At 44.6% G+C, this 16,340-nt stretch overlaps 1 protein-coding gene across 2 annotated transcripts in view; it reads left to right on the top strand.

Annotated features, from left to right (window-relative positions):
* LOC140628771 (PWWP domain-containing DNA repair factor 3B-like) overlaps positions 1-16,340 on the top strand; it is a 22,624-nt gene extending 6,284 nt beyond the window's left edge. Inside the window, exons 1-3 of one of the 2 annotated variants that reach the window (XM_072818277.1) lie at positions 6,041-6,147; positions 11,699-11,834; positions 12,617-16,340. In XM_072818277.1, coding sequence (XP_072674378.1) covers positions 12,835-14,850 — 2,016 coding nt within the window. In that variant the 5' untranslated portion in view covers positions 6,041-6,147; positions 11,699-11,834; positions 12,617-12,834 and the 3' untranslated portion in view covers positions 14,851-16,340. Of the gene's footprint in view, positions 1-6,040; positions 6,148-11,698; positions 11,835-12,616 lie in introns of those variants that run through there. The other variant, XM_072818278.1, reaches the window with a different exon arrangement.

Here is a 16,340-nt window from a genome sequence, read left to right as displayed (position 1 = left end):
TGTGTGTCTCCCAGAAATAAATAAGTACAATTGTAAGGAGAAATCAAATTGATATATGTCAGAGGTCCTCTGACTATACAAAAACACAGGTCGTGGATGACTCCTGTCTATAGAAGTCTATAGAAGATTTCACGTTTTGATTTCTTACAGCGGTGCCAAGAGGACTTCAGGAATTTTGAATTTATCCTTCCAGAGGTTAGCTCATAAAGAACGTTCTACTTTCCAAAAATACCTTAATACAGAGCGCTCTTTGTTACCTTAAGTTCTCCTGTCAAGTCATTCTTCTAATTATAAAAGCAATAAAGATAAAAATAGACCTGCCCTACGACCCAGCAATTGCACTGCTGGGGATTTACCCCAAAGATGCAGATGCAATGAAACACCGGGACACCTGCACCCAGATGTTTCTAGCAGCAATGTCCACAATAGCCACACTGTGGAAGGAGCCTCGGTGTCCATCAAAAGATGAATGGATAAAGAAGATGTGCTTTATGTATACAATGGAATATTACTCAGCCATTAGAAATGACAAATACCTACCATTTGTCTCAACGTGGATGGAACTGGAGGGTATTATGCTGAGTGAAGTAAGTCAATCGGAGAAGGACAAACATTATATGTTCTCATTCATTTGGAGAATATAAATAATAGTGAAAGGGAATATAAGGGAAGGGAGAAGAAATGTGTGGGAAATATCAGAAAGGGAGACAGAACGTAAAGACTGCTAACTCTGGGAAACGAACTAGGGGTGGTGGAAGGGGAGGAGGGCGGGGGGTGGGGGTGAATGGGTGACGGGCACTGAGGGGGGCACTTGACAGGATGAGCACTGGGTGTTATTCTGTATGTTGGTAAATTGAACACCAATAAAAAATAAATTTATTATTTTTAAAAAATATAAATAAATAAATTTATTATTAAAAAATAATAAAAGCAATAAAGATTCATGATAATTTTCACAAAGTATAAAATTTACAGAGTAAATGAAATTCATACTTCATTCCACTACTCAGATATACTATACAATTTGAAAGTGAGGGATACTATTGGCTTCCATCCTTCTCCATTCCTCTCTCTCACTCTCTCTCTCTCCCCCCCCCCCCATATTATTTTCTTTGGACCTTTCACCTTTTGGTGCCTGCCTTGATTTGCTACCAGCTCTAGGCTTTTTTTTTCCTTCTGTTTTTAATCACACATGTTACTTCTTTCATCTAAGATTTGGAAGCAAATCTTCAATATTTTATTCAGTCCAATCCTACTTCCATAGTGTCTACTTCGAGTTAACGGTCAAGGCTAAGCCAATGATTTATGTTGTACTTCTGACCCCCTTCCTCATAATGCTCAGCATTTCATTGGCTACGGTAAGTACACCAATGTGTTGGGTGAGAGATGACTGATGATGACCATCCAGGGGGTAAGGATAGTCTCTTCAACAAGTGGCTCTGGGACAGCGGTATATCCACATACAAATGAACAAACTTGGACACTCTAGTCACAGCATACATAAAACGCCTAAATGTGAGAGCTAAAATTATAAAACTCTTAGAATAAAACGTAGGAGTAAACCTCCATGACCTCGGACTTCTTAAACATTAGACCAAAAGCAACAAAAGAAAAAAAATGGGTAAATTGACGTTCACCAATATGAAAACAAGTTTTTGCATTAAAAGACACCATCTTTGGGCACCTGGGTGGCTCAATCGGTTAGCATCTGCCTTCGGCTCAGGTTGTGGTGTCAGAGTCCTGGGATTGAGCGCCGCATCGGGCTCCCTGCCCAGCGGAGAGCTTGCTTCCTCTGCTGCTCCTCCTGCTTCTGTTCTCTCTCTCTGTCTCTCTTTCTCTCTCCCTCTCTCTCTCTCTCTCTTTTGCTCTGTCTCTCACTCTCTCAAATAATTTAGTAAAATCTTTTAAAAAGAACAAAACATAAAAGACACTATCAAGAGAGAGAGAAAGGTATCCTACAAGACGGGAGAAAACATTGTCAAATCATATGTCTTTTTAAAAAAGATTTTATTTATTTATTCATGAGAATACACAGAGAGGAGAGAGAGAGAGAGAGATGCAGAGACACAGGCAGAGGGAGAAGCAGGCCTCATACAGGGAGCCTGATGTGGGACTCGATCCCAGGTCTCCAGGATCACGCCCTGGGCTGAAGTTGGCGCTAAACCGCTCAGCCACTCGGGCTGCCCATATGATTTTTTTAAAAAATATTTTATGTATTTATTCATGAGAGTCACGGAGAGAGAGGGAGGCAGAGACACAGGCCGAGGGTGAAGCAGGCTCCGTGCAGGGATCCTGACGTGGGACTCGATCCCAGGACCCCAGGATCACGCCTGGCAGGCACCAAACCGCTGAGCCACCCAGGGTTCCCCCTGCAAATCATATGTCTAGGGAGAATATAGCAACCAGAGTATAGAAAGAACCCTTACAACTCCAACCAAATGAGAAAACAAAGATGGGAAAGGGATCTGAATACGTATTTCCCCAAGGAAGATAAACAAATGGCCAAAAGTCACATGATAATATGCTCAACATTTTTAGTCATTAGGAATTGCAAACCAAAGCCTAACAATAGCTGTTAACGCCCCTAGAATTTCTAACATTAAGGGGAAAGAGTGGAAAATAAACAAACTGCTATTGAGAATGTGGGGAAGCTGGAAGCCTTATACACTGCTGGTGGGAATTTTAAACGGTATAGATACTGTTGAAAACAGCTTGGTGGTTCAAGCGTAAGGTAGACTATCCGTACAACCAAATATGCAGACAGTAAAAGGAATGTTGCAATGTAGATGAACTTTAGAATCATTATTCTAGGGAGGCATGGGTGGATCACTGGTTGAGCGTCATCAACCTTCAACTCAGGGCGTGATCCTGGGGTCCGGGGTTCGAGTCCCGCATTGGGCTCCCCGTGGGGTGCCTGCTTCTCCCTCTGCCTATATCTCTGCCTCTCTCGAATAAATAGAATCCTTAAAAAATAATAAAAATAATAAGATCATTATTCTGCACATAATAAGCCAGACACAAAAGGTTATGTATTGTGTGATTCCATTCATACGAATATTCAACATAAGCCAGCCCATAAAAACAGAAAGTAGATTTGAGGTTGCCAGGGTTTGGGGGCAGGTGGGAGTGAGGAGTGACTGGGTATAAGATTTCCTTTACAACTCATAAAAACGTTTTGTTAAGAAGGTAGAGGTGACAGTTTCACAACCCTGCGGATTTACTTAATGCCACTGAGTGGTACACTTTAACATGCTATGTGAACTTCTTTTTTAAAAACGATTTTATTTACTTATTCATGAAAGACACAGAGGGAGAAAGAGAGGCAGAGACATAAGCAGAGGGAGAAGGAGGCTCCCTGCAAGTAGGCTGATGTGGGACTCGATTCTGGGACCAGGATCATGCCCTGAGCCGAAGGCAGACGCTCAACCGCTTAGCCACCCAGGCATCCCTGTTATGTGAATTTTAATTCAATAAAAACAATTTTTAATAAAACAAGAAGAAATCAGAGAGGGAGACAAACCATAAGAGACTCTTAATCATAGGAAACAAACCGAGGGTTGCTGAAGGGAAGGGGCTAGAGGAACGGGGTACCTCGGGGATGGGCATTAAGGAGCGCACATGATGTAATGAGCACTGGGTGTCATATGTCACCAATGTCTATTTCTGAAACCAATGATACATTATATGTCAATTAATTGAGTTTACATAAAATTTAGAAATAAAGATAATGCTTCTTAAACCATGGTAATCAAATGTTGAAGTATTTGGGGGAGAAAAAACCTGGGCAGTCCCACTTTTATGTATTCTTTTAAAAATAATATTAAGATTATTATTGCTTACATGTAAATATGCTCCATGAAATAAAATTACTACTCTTTGAATATAAACAAAAGTATTAAAAGTATGGTATTGCTTTTCATCTCTGCCAATCTATTTAATACCTACCGGAATAGGAAAGACCTGGATTTTCTTTATTATTTATAAATTTATTTTTTATTGGTGTTCAATTTGCCAACGTATAGAATAACACCCAGTGCTCATCCCGTCAACTGCCCCCCTCAGTGCCTGTCACCCAGTCACCCCCACCCCCTGCCCACCTCCCCTTCCACCACCCCTAGTTCGTTTCCCAGAGTTAGGATTTTCATATCTGCCTCTTCACTTCACCTCTTACAATCCGTTGTTTCAATGGAAAGGCAACCGGGCAATCCAGATTCACTGATACTGAGTAGGGAGAGGAAGATCTCACTGGCCGTCCAGAAGGTTCTCAGGGACCACCAACACCCCACCCCCCACCCCCCGCCAGGTCTTCCAGAATGATCACCCGGCACTGCTGATGTCTACTGTTCTTTCCTGAAGTTTTAACTAACCCTTTAAGAGCAGAGGCACTAGGAGCTGATTTGACAAAAATGGAGACCAGGGAACAGAGATGTTAGGGCACAATGTGCAAGTCACAGAACTGAGGAGAGGCAGAGCTGAGACTCAGGCCTGCATTGGTTTTTCAGAAAGCATCTCTGATTTGAAAAGATTGGCCATGGGTGCTTCCCACTATTTTCCCTCCCCCAAAACTACATAGGCTACATACATGGAGGCTCTTGATATGCCTCTTCCTCTCCTCTTCACCAAGAACCTTTCGAAAGCCTTCATTCAGGTGGCACACAGTTCTATGTAAGAGTCCAGCTTGCCCTGCTCTCGTGGATTGCACGTAGAACGAGAGGGCTTTGTCTGGCTCTGGAATCTGGGGTCCAGGGCTGTACTGGGTCTGTCTGGAACCGTCACCTTGTGAGGGCTGATTTGGGGCATCACTTGCCAAATCAGCACTCGGTGACATCGTGTCAGTGGTTGGAAGTCGGACATAATGGGAGTACTTACAACATGGAAATAGGAAAACCCTGGAAATAGGAACTGCACTCTCCCCTCCCGAAAACCTGTTCCCAGCACATCACACTTCCCAGGACTGGCCACAGAAGAATTGCCTGAAGCTCATTAACAGGAAACAGCTGCGTCACAGGGCAGCTCAGTCCCCTAATGTAGATGACAATGAGAGAGGAAGTGTGCGCTGTGTGCCCTTATGAGAGGAGCCCTACCTCTGGGCTTAGCCTTCATTGGCAGTGTGGTTGCGGCAGTACAAGCTGAGCGCACATCCCAAATGTGAGAGGCTCATCTCTATCTCCCTATTGTCCTCCATCAGGGCCTTTTTTAAAAAAAAAAGATTTTTTTAAATTTATTTATTCACAATAGACAGAGAGAGAGAGAGAGAGGCAGAGACACAGGCAGAGGGAGAAGCAAGCTCCATGCCAGGAGCCCAACGTGGGACTCGATCCCGGGACCCCAGGATCTCACCCTGGGCCAAAAGCAGGCGCCAAACCACTGAGCCACCCAGGGATCCCCAGGGCCTTTTTTTCCCCCAGGGCCTTTTTTTTTTAGGGACTCGTCTCTCTTCTCAGGAACCACTGGTGTCCTGAAAACCTTGTCAGTACGCGTTATCCAAGGGTGCACTGAGGGTCATTTGGTCTTGTTTGCCCGAGTTTCTAGTTAAGGCAAACGGGACCTCTGACATCCAGGTCCTTTATCCTGACACATCTTCTCCTCTTGGGTCATTTTTAATTGACTGAGAGTCCTTGAATCCCACCCACAGAAATACACCCAGCCTCATGAGTCTTGGCAGGTTGAAAGGAAGTCCTTAACGGAACCTGGATCCTGTGTGTGTGTGTGTGTGTGTGTGTGTGTGTGTGTGTGTGTGTGTGTGTGAAGGGAAGACAGAAGCTGTTATCTTTCCACTTTATTTCTTCCATAACCCATTTTGCAAAAACTCCCCTGCCCTCAATGCCTTTTCTGAGACCATCAGATATTGTCTTCAATGTTTCATTCATTCATTCACTCACTCATTCATTCATTCACTGGATTGGTCAGGGTGTAATTGACTGAGACCACGATCAGCGCTCTGCATCTGAGGAGGTATTAGTACTTCCTGGTTTCCATAGAAAGCGAACATCAGGAAGACCGTTTTTGATGACATTCTGGTTTCCATGACAACTGGGGTAAGCCATTCTTTCCTGGAGACAGAAGAAACATTTAACAAGGATATTTACAGACTGGAGAGATGGAGTAACTGTAGAAACATCGGACTAGTCGGTGTCTGCTATCAATGTGAGTCGTCTGTGTGTTTGTGTGTTGCCAGTGTGTGGGTTATAGTTGGTCATTAAGAGCTCTAATCCCTCCTGTTTTATCAGGGGGGATGGCAGCTTCTCTTGGGGCAGGGGGGCTTAGGTGACTGAATACCTCTGTCACACCAGGGCCCCTTTCTGCTGTCCTAAGGTGACACCATTGCCCGAGGGCATTGTTACCTGACTTCTTGAAAGCAGAGATCCCCAAATATTCCTCATCATGTACTTCTGCTTGATGATTGTCCCATGAACCCTTAAAGATGTAAGTTGACTCACTTACACTGACTTATAGTCAAGTTATTATGTGTGTCGAGAGAGCAAAAGAAGTCAGCAAATGAGGCAAATGGGTAGGATTGGAAGATCTAATGTGACTCTGTGTAGCCTAGGGGATGATATTGTGCTCAATATGAGTAGCCAACACACACATGAACTAAGAAACATCTCTAAGAGACAAAGTCAGAGCCCACGCTCTGACGTAACCTCCTCAGAGGTCACGGCTTCTCAGAACCACCGTATTGTCCCTTGGGTTCTCCGGAACTACAAGTGCCCACTCTTCCTGTCATGGCACTCTTGTTTTTTTCTTTTTGATCTCCAAATAACTCAAGCTCTCTTTCATAAAAATAGTAAGAGGGTGTTGTCTAATAGTCATGCTGGTTTTCCCTCTTTGCTTTTAAAGCTGTTCTTTTCCCACTGGGTTCTAGAAGTTTTAACTATAATGAGCCTAGACCTGTGTGTGTGTGTCTGTGTTTGTGTGAAAGTCAGAGAGCCGGGGGTGGGGGGGAGGGAGGGAGGGAGAGGGAGAGTAGGGAGAGGGAGGGAATATATTATGCTTGCAGGTTGGCATATCAGTACACCATCTGATATTTTTCTTTATTTTGGAACATTGTTGCCTATTGTTCCTTCACACATTCAGCAGCCCTTCTCTCTTCTTGGACTGCAGTACAATATATCTTCTGTGGTTAAATATATACATTTTAATAATGAACATTTCCTTTGATCCATAGAAAATGTACCTCAAAGACATTTGCAATGTATTTGCATCGCTTTCTATGCAATGGTTGGTACTGTTTTGCTTGCCTGCTTTTTGTTCACTTACATCCAGGATTTCATTTCATATCACCTTAGAATCTTTGCAAAGTAAGGTTTCGGTGCCTATGTACACGTAAATGTGTCCTCCGTGTAATGTTTTAAAACATTTGAGAAATGATGTCTACCCTCGCCATCCACTTCTGTCCTTTTCCTTCATTCTCTTGCCAATGCAACAGTGCCATGACATTTCTGTTTATCATTCTGGAATCTTCTCTTCCATTGACATATCTTTTGTGTCCTGAGATGAAGTATACACCGTTGTTCTCATGTGAATGTGTGCCTTACATAAAGCGTATTATTTGTGCTTCATTGGTCTCTAGGTAGTTTTTTTTTGGGGGGGGGGGTCTGAATTTTTTTCTCTGTCAGCACATGAAGGTCTGCATCAGTCCTCGTGTTGGATGCATAACATGCCCTTGTTGGCTTAGATTATCAGTTTGTTAGTCTTTTCCCAAGGGTAGCAAGCACCTGGCAGACATCCAATGCCGTTATGACAAGCTACGATGCAGTGAGTTGTCTTGTGAATTAGGGCACCTTTTTCTCCTTGTGCACGACACAGGGAAATTAATAGGTTCTGAAATACACACTTTGTCCACTCGCCTGGCTATCAGTAATTATGGAAGTCTCGCCTGCAGGAAAGACCAGGATGCCCTTGACTTTTTCAGTCCTAAGGCTGTGCATGATTTCATCACTGTTAGAGAGGGAAGTGGAGGTCTCCCTGTGGCAGGTAACAGTGACTGGAGGGGTAACAGAGAATCTCTGGAAGAAAATTGACCTGCTTGATGGGAGAAACCACCTGAGTTTGCTAAAGGAATGGGACAGAAGTCACTCTAGTCTTAAAATAAGGAACAGAGGGAATCCTTGACGTTTGTGTAGTCCTTGCACGAGCACTTATGCTTTTCCTCCTCAAGAGTAGAGAGCTCTTGATGGTGTGTGCCTGCAAGAGTAGTTGCTGTGGTTCCTTCTTTGCTAAGGGAAAATTTGGAGGCAGAGCTTGGCAATTGGAAGGTGTACGTGCTTTTAGTTTTGTAGCTGATCATTTGTAGGTGAGAAGCAAGCCTAATTTTTTCAGTTCTTTGATGAAACTGAGTGTGGGTCCCGATTTTTCAGTCTGCAACGCTTGCCATTAAAATGTTTGTACAGGGATCCCTGGGTGGCGCAGCGGTTTGGCGCCTGCCTTTGGCCCAGGGCACGATCCTGGAGACCTGGGATCGAATCCCACATCGGGCTCCCGGTGCATGGAGCCTGCTTCTCCCTCTGCCTGTGTCTCTGCCTCTCTCTCTCTCTCTCTCTCTCTCTATCATAAATAAATTTAAAAAATTAAAAAAAAATTAAAAAAATAAAATGTTTGTACAAAAATGGTCCACATTTCCAAATAGGTGTGACCTCTATGAGTTTACAAAACTAGTGAAAAACATAAGGGAAAGTTCTGAAGATGCCAATTCCCACCCAGTTGTTCTACAAATGGAATTTGGTTAAAAACTTTGACAAGTGGAAAGTTCATTCTGGATTCATCTGGCACTGCAAAGGTGCAATAGTAGGAAAGAACGTGTTTTCTCTCTAACTTATTGCATAAAATGTGCCTTTATAGCCAAAAGGGGGACCTGCTAACTTGTCCATTCATGGAAATACATGCTTTAGGGACAGTTTAAGGTCCCAAAGCCTACAGCTTAAAAGTAGCTCCAAGGTGTGCCTGGGTGGCTCAATCGGTTGGGGACACCACTCTTGATTCCAGCTCACATTATGATATCAGGGTCATGAGATCTATCCCTGTGTCGGGCTCTGCACTGGGCATGGAGCCTGCTTAAGATTCCATCTCTCCCTCTCCCTATGACCCCGCCTTCCTCCTCCCTCTCAGAATGAAAAAAACATAAAAAAAGGTCCAATAAATAAGACCTGGTTTTAGGGAAGGGATGAGAGGGTGTTGGGGTAAAGATGAGAGAAGTTCTGCCTCTGGGGAGTGGAGGGGTGCGGGAGTCCTATCAAGGACAGTGCCCTTGTTTTGAGACAACACCTTCAGAGGGTTGTTTTCGTTTTTGTTTGGAAGTGATCACAGCCCTCAACGGGGAAAGGAGTTAAGGAACAAATCTTCCAAAATCATTTTTCCAAAAGTCACGGCCATTGATTGGAGAAATAAATATTCGTTGCCACCACGTTCTCTCATTCCTTAGCCAAGGAGCAAATGGACTAAAGTTAACAGCAGGACTTAAAAATTGAAACTGGTTCATCTGAGGGTTCTATTTCTTGATGGTCTGGAATTGACCCTGAAGTTACAAATCGTGGAGTTGTTATTTCTACGATTCCCCTTCTGTTTTATTCTATTCATTTTTACTGGGCAGGCATGTTTGGTATGACTGTAAACTGGAATTGTGGATACATGTTCAGATCCAAACCCTCCGAGGATTGGGGGTCACTTTAATAGTTACTTCAGTGTCATTCAGGGTTCTATTTTTAATACTTGTTCCTGGTGTGCAGAAGAGGATCAACATTTACATATAATTCCCTCTATCTGTCCCTCTTTCTGTCCAACTGCCATCTGTCTGTCTACACACCCACCTGGATGCACCCTTAGAGGGAGAGAAGAGAGCTGTGCTCCTGTTAGGATGAAAAAATAAGGAAATCATCTGCAACATTATGTGCCAACCCTTAAATGGAAGCTGTTTGGACAGTGGGCCAAAGCATATGGTGAATAGGCCATGGAGGATTTTATATTTTCAATAAAAACCCTTTCCTTCTGACTGCGTCTCTCAAGGATGCATTGTTTTGGTAACCGGACAAAATGATTGCAATTGATATTTTGGTTGTCCGCTGCAAGTTACTCCATTAAAGTGCTTCGTAGTTGAACAGATGTACACAAACGTGAATGGGAGAGAATATTCAAATAGGTGCTATGGTTTTCCAAGCCCTTTCTAATATCTTATAGAAAATAGGTTTAAACAGAATTTAAAAGTGTGAGACTCATATATTTGCAGTTCGCATTCCTTCTGGGTGATCAGCTTACTGATCCTTAAGGTTTTTCCTACTTTATAATCTTAAACAGCATTTTAGATTCTCTGTGTGTAATTCCAAGATAAGGAAATGAGACGAGCTGGAAAGAACCCCTGCCCTGGAAGCAGCAATATTTGCATGCATGTGTAGAGCAGAAAGCATTGATTCCATGCATCAATATCAGGCATCTTGGGTCTCTAACCTCATCACTCTGAGTCTGTGTATGTATCTGTGAGTATGGGTGTGTCTTGGCGGTCTGGTTGGAGCTGAGGTGATTCAGGCACTCCTGTTCTGTGTGAGAGACTGGCAGATCCTGCTGCAGGGAGACTGCAGTTGGCTGAGTCACCTGTTTTTCCTTCTCCTCTTTGTTCTGTGTCCTCATCCGACACCCGACACCCGTGTTCTAAGAGCCAGTACACTGGGTTCTGTAAAGCAGAGGACACAATACCTGCATGATCACACATTCTGGCAAGAAAAGGTTTGTGCAGGCTGGGCCCAAAGTCTGTGTCGTTAGTCATCACACATTTCATATTGTAGCTAGGAGTATGTGTAAACAAAGTCCTGCATACACGGGTTTATTAGGGAAATAATCTCTTGTAAAACAAAGCGTACCATTTGAAACCGTTAATGGATGAGCTAAAATCTGTAAGCGAACTATGATACATAATTGAACAGTATATGCGGAAAGTAAAACCCATTAATAGGTATTTCTTGAGGGGTGGGGAGGGAGATTGAGTGAACAACTGCATTTTCTGCATCACACTCATCTAAATGTTTGAAATGAAAAAATAAATAAATAAATAAATGTTTGAAATGTATTTAAATGAAGTTTTTAAAAATCATGGAAACCGCATTGCCAAAAGAGATTCACAAAACCGATGCAAAAAATCAGATGCCCACGAAACAGTGATCCCATACTGCTCCTGAGTGAAGAAATACAGTCCTAGGCAATATGTGCATGCATAAGTACATGGTGCATAGGGAACGTGCGACGAAGCCTCATACTATCATGTTGACAGTAAGCACCTATAATGTATTTCCTCCCATGTATACCCCTCTGCATGGTTTCTGTATTCCACAAACTTACTTTAGAAACACCAACACACATTTACATAATAGACACCATTAGCGTTACACACTAACACACATGAGACACACACACACATACACACAATGCTACTATTAAATCTTTGCATTTAAGATGGACAAAAAGGCTATTATGAAAGCCGTAGTGGCCATGGTTCTGAAATAGGAGGACCAGCCTAAACTAAACAGGTTAACATGGAAATATTTTTGAAATGCAAAAGAAGGAAGCAGAGAGACAGGTCTACATTCCAAATGAGATGTAACTAACATTTCTGCTTCAGAATAGCCTGTATTCCAGAGCTGGGGAAGGGAAAATGATGACTCCATCCCCATTTCGTTGGCTTAATTTCCCATCTGCCTTTCTGATTTTCTAGATCAACATTAGAGGTACGTACGTCCTGGGTATCTACATTTGAGGCCATTTGATCCCTGGAAGGACTGTGCACCTCAGAGGCACAGAGCAGAGGAAAGGGTCTGCCGGACAAGCAGTTGGAACGTGTGAACCAACAGGTACCGCAAATAGACTCACGCCTCCCTCGATCTATGTGGTGTTTTGTAAGACGTTCCTATTTTACTAAACATTTCACTTGCGGTCATTTCATGTTGACATTTGGAGTGTGGCTTATTCTGCTCCTCGCTCTACAGCCATCTCTTTCTGAAAATTTAGCTCTGGGGGCGGGGAGGGGGGTGGGCAACAGCCTTTTGAGCCACCGTAGTGCAATGCAAAAGGGCAGGTCAAGCCAATGGCCCATGCCTGTAGCAATCCTTATGAAGGATGGCACCAGTAACCACCAGGATGATCTTCGTGAACCTCTGGAATCTAAGCTCATGCTCTTGAACCCAAGATTGGGCTGGCTGGCATTCAGGGTCTGTAGGCTGGAGATCGTCCCTGGCTTCCTTGGGTGCACAGGGTGGCATCAGCGCCCCCCAGAAAATAAGGACCGAGTGAAGCATCCCCCCAGGATGAGCCCCAGGGAGCACAAAAGGCACAAGACGGCCAATAACACAAATGAGATCTGGAAAATGACACCCGCCTCCCCACACAGATGCTCTTTAATACGGAGTGACAACAAGCAGGGCAAGAAACTGGGTATGGAAGGTTAAAAAAATCCTCAGGTATCTTCTGTATGTTCCCCGATACGTGCCTTGTATTTACCCCCTGTCTGACACACACACTGTTAATAGTTCTTTGTTTTATCTCCTTCCAATTCTCATTGATCAATGTTCTTCTACGTTCACAAAAGGAATTTTTTCCCCTAATGGTTTTCTTCTCTTCCTTTCCCACCTTCCAGTGTTCTCCTATACAGTCCATTCCAATCACAAGTCCCCGGGACCCTGGGAGACTCAGGTGAAGAAGGAGGGTCCACACAAGCAGTAAACCCTTTGTGGCCCGAGGCCAAAAGGCGTGCTGAAGGACATTGTTTTAGGGAAGATGTGCCGTGCCTGTGTGTCTGACGGCCAGAACCCTCAACCTCTATTAGTCACCTCTTGAGAGGACACCCAAATCACAATGGATGCTGAGTATGTCCTATGCAACTGGAAGGGCCACTTGTGGCCAGCAAGGGTTTTGTCCAGATCCGGGGTCTCACCAAGAAATAAGAGGAAAGGAGCACTTTCTCTAGAAGTTGAAATACTCTCGGTGGATGAAAAAATTAAAGTGAAAAGCACAGACGTAAAGATCCTAAACGAGTCTCAGATTGAATCCATTACCTCCTTGCTAACAGCCCAGTCGAAGGCCAGTGTCCCAGCGGGACAGGAAGTGCCTTACAGAAACGCTCTTACAGTGGCATTGGAGATTCTGAAGGAGAGAGCAGATGTGTGCCCAGCAGGAGCATCGGATGATCCAGAGACCACTACACCGTCCCGAAGGGGACCAAGAAAGCGATCTCTTAAAGACTACCGGAAGGCCAAAGGGATCTTACTGAGGCGTCTCAGGAAACGCAGAAACCTCAAACCGCGGCTGGTGCATTCTCAGAGACCAGACACCACAGAAGGCGGCCAATCACAGGCACACACAACCATCACTCCCCTTCCAAGGAAAAGGCGAGCAAAGTCCTCACCAAGCTCCAGCAGGCGCCCGAACTTACCGTCGCTTTCAGAAGATGGTGGTGAGAAAGAGGGCAAGGAAAAGAGGGACACCTCAAGAGTTAGGTCTTTGCATCGCATAGCCAAGGAGGGGGGTACCGGGGCTGAAGATGGAGGCATCCTTCCATCTCCGCCACCAGGTTTCAACCTCACTGTGCCCGAGGAGGCTCTGAAAGAAGAGGCACCTGACACCCACGCAAAGAACCCGGCTGCCTCCTCTGAGGGCTCTGCCTCCTCCAGGAATGTTGAGGACCACGGAGAGGGTCCCTGGGAGCCAGGCATGGAAGGTGCGGCAGCCTCCTCCAGTGCCCCTAACCTGAGGCCGCGTTGTTCACTCCGTCTGGCAAACAGGAGAAGGAAGCTGCAGGTACCAGAGTTTGAGAAAGGGCTGCAGGAATCTCGACCTTCGGCCAGCTCAAAGGCTGTGAACCCCACCACTGCTATTAAGAAGGATGTCAGCCAGGAAATGGGACAACTGACCAGCACGCTTTCTCCACAGGAGCCTTGTCCCATTGAAGGAGGAATGATGGTCTGGTTTAAATTTCAAAATCACCCCTTTTGGCCAGCGGTGGTAAAGAGCGTCAGCCAAGCAGAGCAGACTGCAAGGGTGCTTTTGATTGAGGCAAACATGCACGCTGAAATGAGTGGCATTCGAGTTCCTCTTCGAAGATTAAAGCCCCTGGACTGCAAAGAGAAAGAAACACTGATGAAGAGAGCCAGGAAAATGTACGAGCAAAGTGTGAACTGGTGTTTCTCCCTGATTTCTCACTACAGAGAAGGGCTCACTTGTGGGTCTTTTGCAGGCTCCTTCCTGGACTATTATGCTGCTGACGTCAGTTACCCAGTTAGGAAAGCCATCCAGGACGGGGATCTGGAGGCTGACTTCCCAAAGGTCAATTATGCCGACCTGGAGGATTCTGAGGAGGAGACCTCCGTGGGCGGGAAGAGGCCCCGCAAGAAGATTCTCCCTGACCGGATGAGGGCTGCTCGGGACCGAGCCAACCAGAGGCTCGTGGACTTCATCGTGAAAAAGAAGGGGGCCGATCACCACCTTCTGGACATTGTCAAAGGCAGGAAACAGTCCAGGTGGCTGACATCGTTTCTGAATTCCAAGAGGTACACTCTCTGCATTGAAACATACCTGGAGGATGAAGACCAGCTGGATGTCGTGGTGGGACATTTACAAGAAATCTACAAACAAATAGACAAGAAGAGGCTGACTCTGGCAAGGGATGACAAAGTCAGTTTTGTTGTGGAAGTTCTTCTGCCAGAAGCAATCATTTGTTCAATTGCTGCACTTGACGGATTAGGTTACAAGGAGGCAGAAGAAAAGTACCTACGGGGCCCACCCGTGCATTACCGGGAAAAACAGCTGTTTGATAAAAATATCCTAAAGAAAATGCGAAAGAGATCGGCACCCGGGCTGAAGGCTAATAAGTAAGCCCTCCTGTGCCCACACTGCAGCAGGGAGACCTCTCAAGGCCCTGTCTGCATGAAATGCGGGACCCTTCAATTCTCTATGCCATATACATATATGTTCTAGAAATTTGAGACCTCGGGAACATGCTGGGTTCATTTTGGATCCATCTGTGGCACTTGTGCATAGCACGGCCACCATCGTTTCTGGTTCCCAAATGCTTCGCAAACTAATTTGATTAAAAAAAAAAAATACTGCACACAGTGGTACTTCCCTCTACTTGCTTGGATGTGTCATTGTCTAGATGTTTTCATAAGATTACTTTGGAGAGCACTTCATATTTTAAATACGGGACGCACGATCTCTTATGACATGAAAGAGCCCTGGTGTCAGACATGAAGCAACAATCGCTTTTAAAATATAAGATGGATTTTCGCAGAAACATCACATGGATTTCTCACTCTCTCTCTGACACCTCGGTGTAAATGACTGCATTTGTTCATAGGATAATTCCTTGAATTTGATCTGCCATGCTTATCTGTGTGGAAGAAAAGCCCTGAGGGGTGAAGCCAAAGGCACAGATGTTTGCGATTACTGTCACTACCTTCTCATGGTTCCTGGAAAAGCCGTCTGAAACCCAAAGTTAATGACTGGTCATCTGCATGTAGTCCACATGGGAGTGAACGACATCTCAATGTGCGGTGAACATTTTGTCGGCCTGTGCGAGACTGTGACCTCTACACTTGCCTGAGATTCCACTTAGGGAAGCAGTTCTTGCTCAGTGGCTAAGTGGTTTCCTAAAACAAACAGGCTCCTAGTTGTCTTCCTGACTGATGGGATGCTTTGCATGTAGTGGCTTATTCCCCTGTGGAAGACAACTAGAGTAATCGGACACACAGTTTAGCGATTTTAGACCTAGCTGGAGTCCAGGTTCACTGCTGGGAGCCCATCTAAGTGGCACACATTGTAGGAAAGCATGCATTTTGTTCCGGAACTGTGTCCCCTAAGACGCAGTCATCTATCTCAAACCAAGCCAGCGTTCTCTTTTGATTTATTCACTGGCTAGCCCTGACAGGTTCCGACAGTTATATATGCAGGCTGGTAAGTCATTCCAAGCTGTGTGAGCAATAGATGGACCGGGATCTGGGAACCTGGAAATGAACTACAGAACAGCTTCCATTTGCCTAAATGTGGCTGTTGTCAGAGTACAATGAAACTTGCGTAACCAAAAGATAAACTCTGAAGTCCATGAATTGTTATCCTAACTTGAAACAAGATTTTTTTAGGAAAAAAACGTTAGAAAAGCTAGTTTGCTTTTGAAATGTGATGTGGAAATGAGCACTAAAGGTCTGACATGAACCTGAATGTATTTCTATTCTTAGAGGGAGTCAGCTGTCACTCACAGGCCTATGTTATGTGCTCACACGGCCATGTGATTTATGTGAATGTGTGTGTAAAATTTGCAAGTTAGCTGTTTTGATTCCCAATAAAACTGTAGTACCTTTCACTTTGAA

This window comes from Canis lupus, chromosome X, assembly GCF_048164855.1.
Source record: "Canis lupus baileyi chromosome X, mCanLup2.hap1, whole genome shotgun sequence".
NCBI lineage: Eukaryota > Metazoa > Chordata > Mammalia > Carnivora > Canidae > Canis > Canis lupus.
The sequence above is the reverse complement of the archived record's forward strand: the minus strand, read 5'-3'. Positions and strand labels throughout refer to the sequence as shown.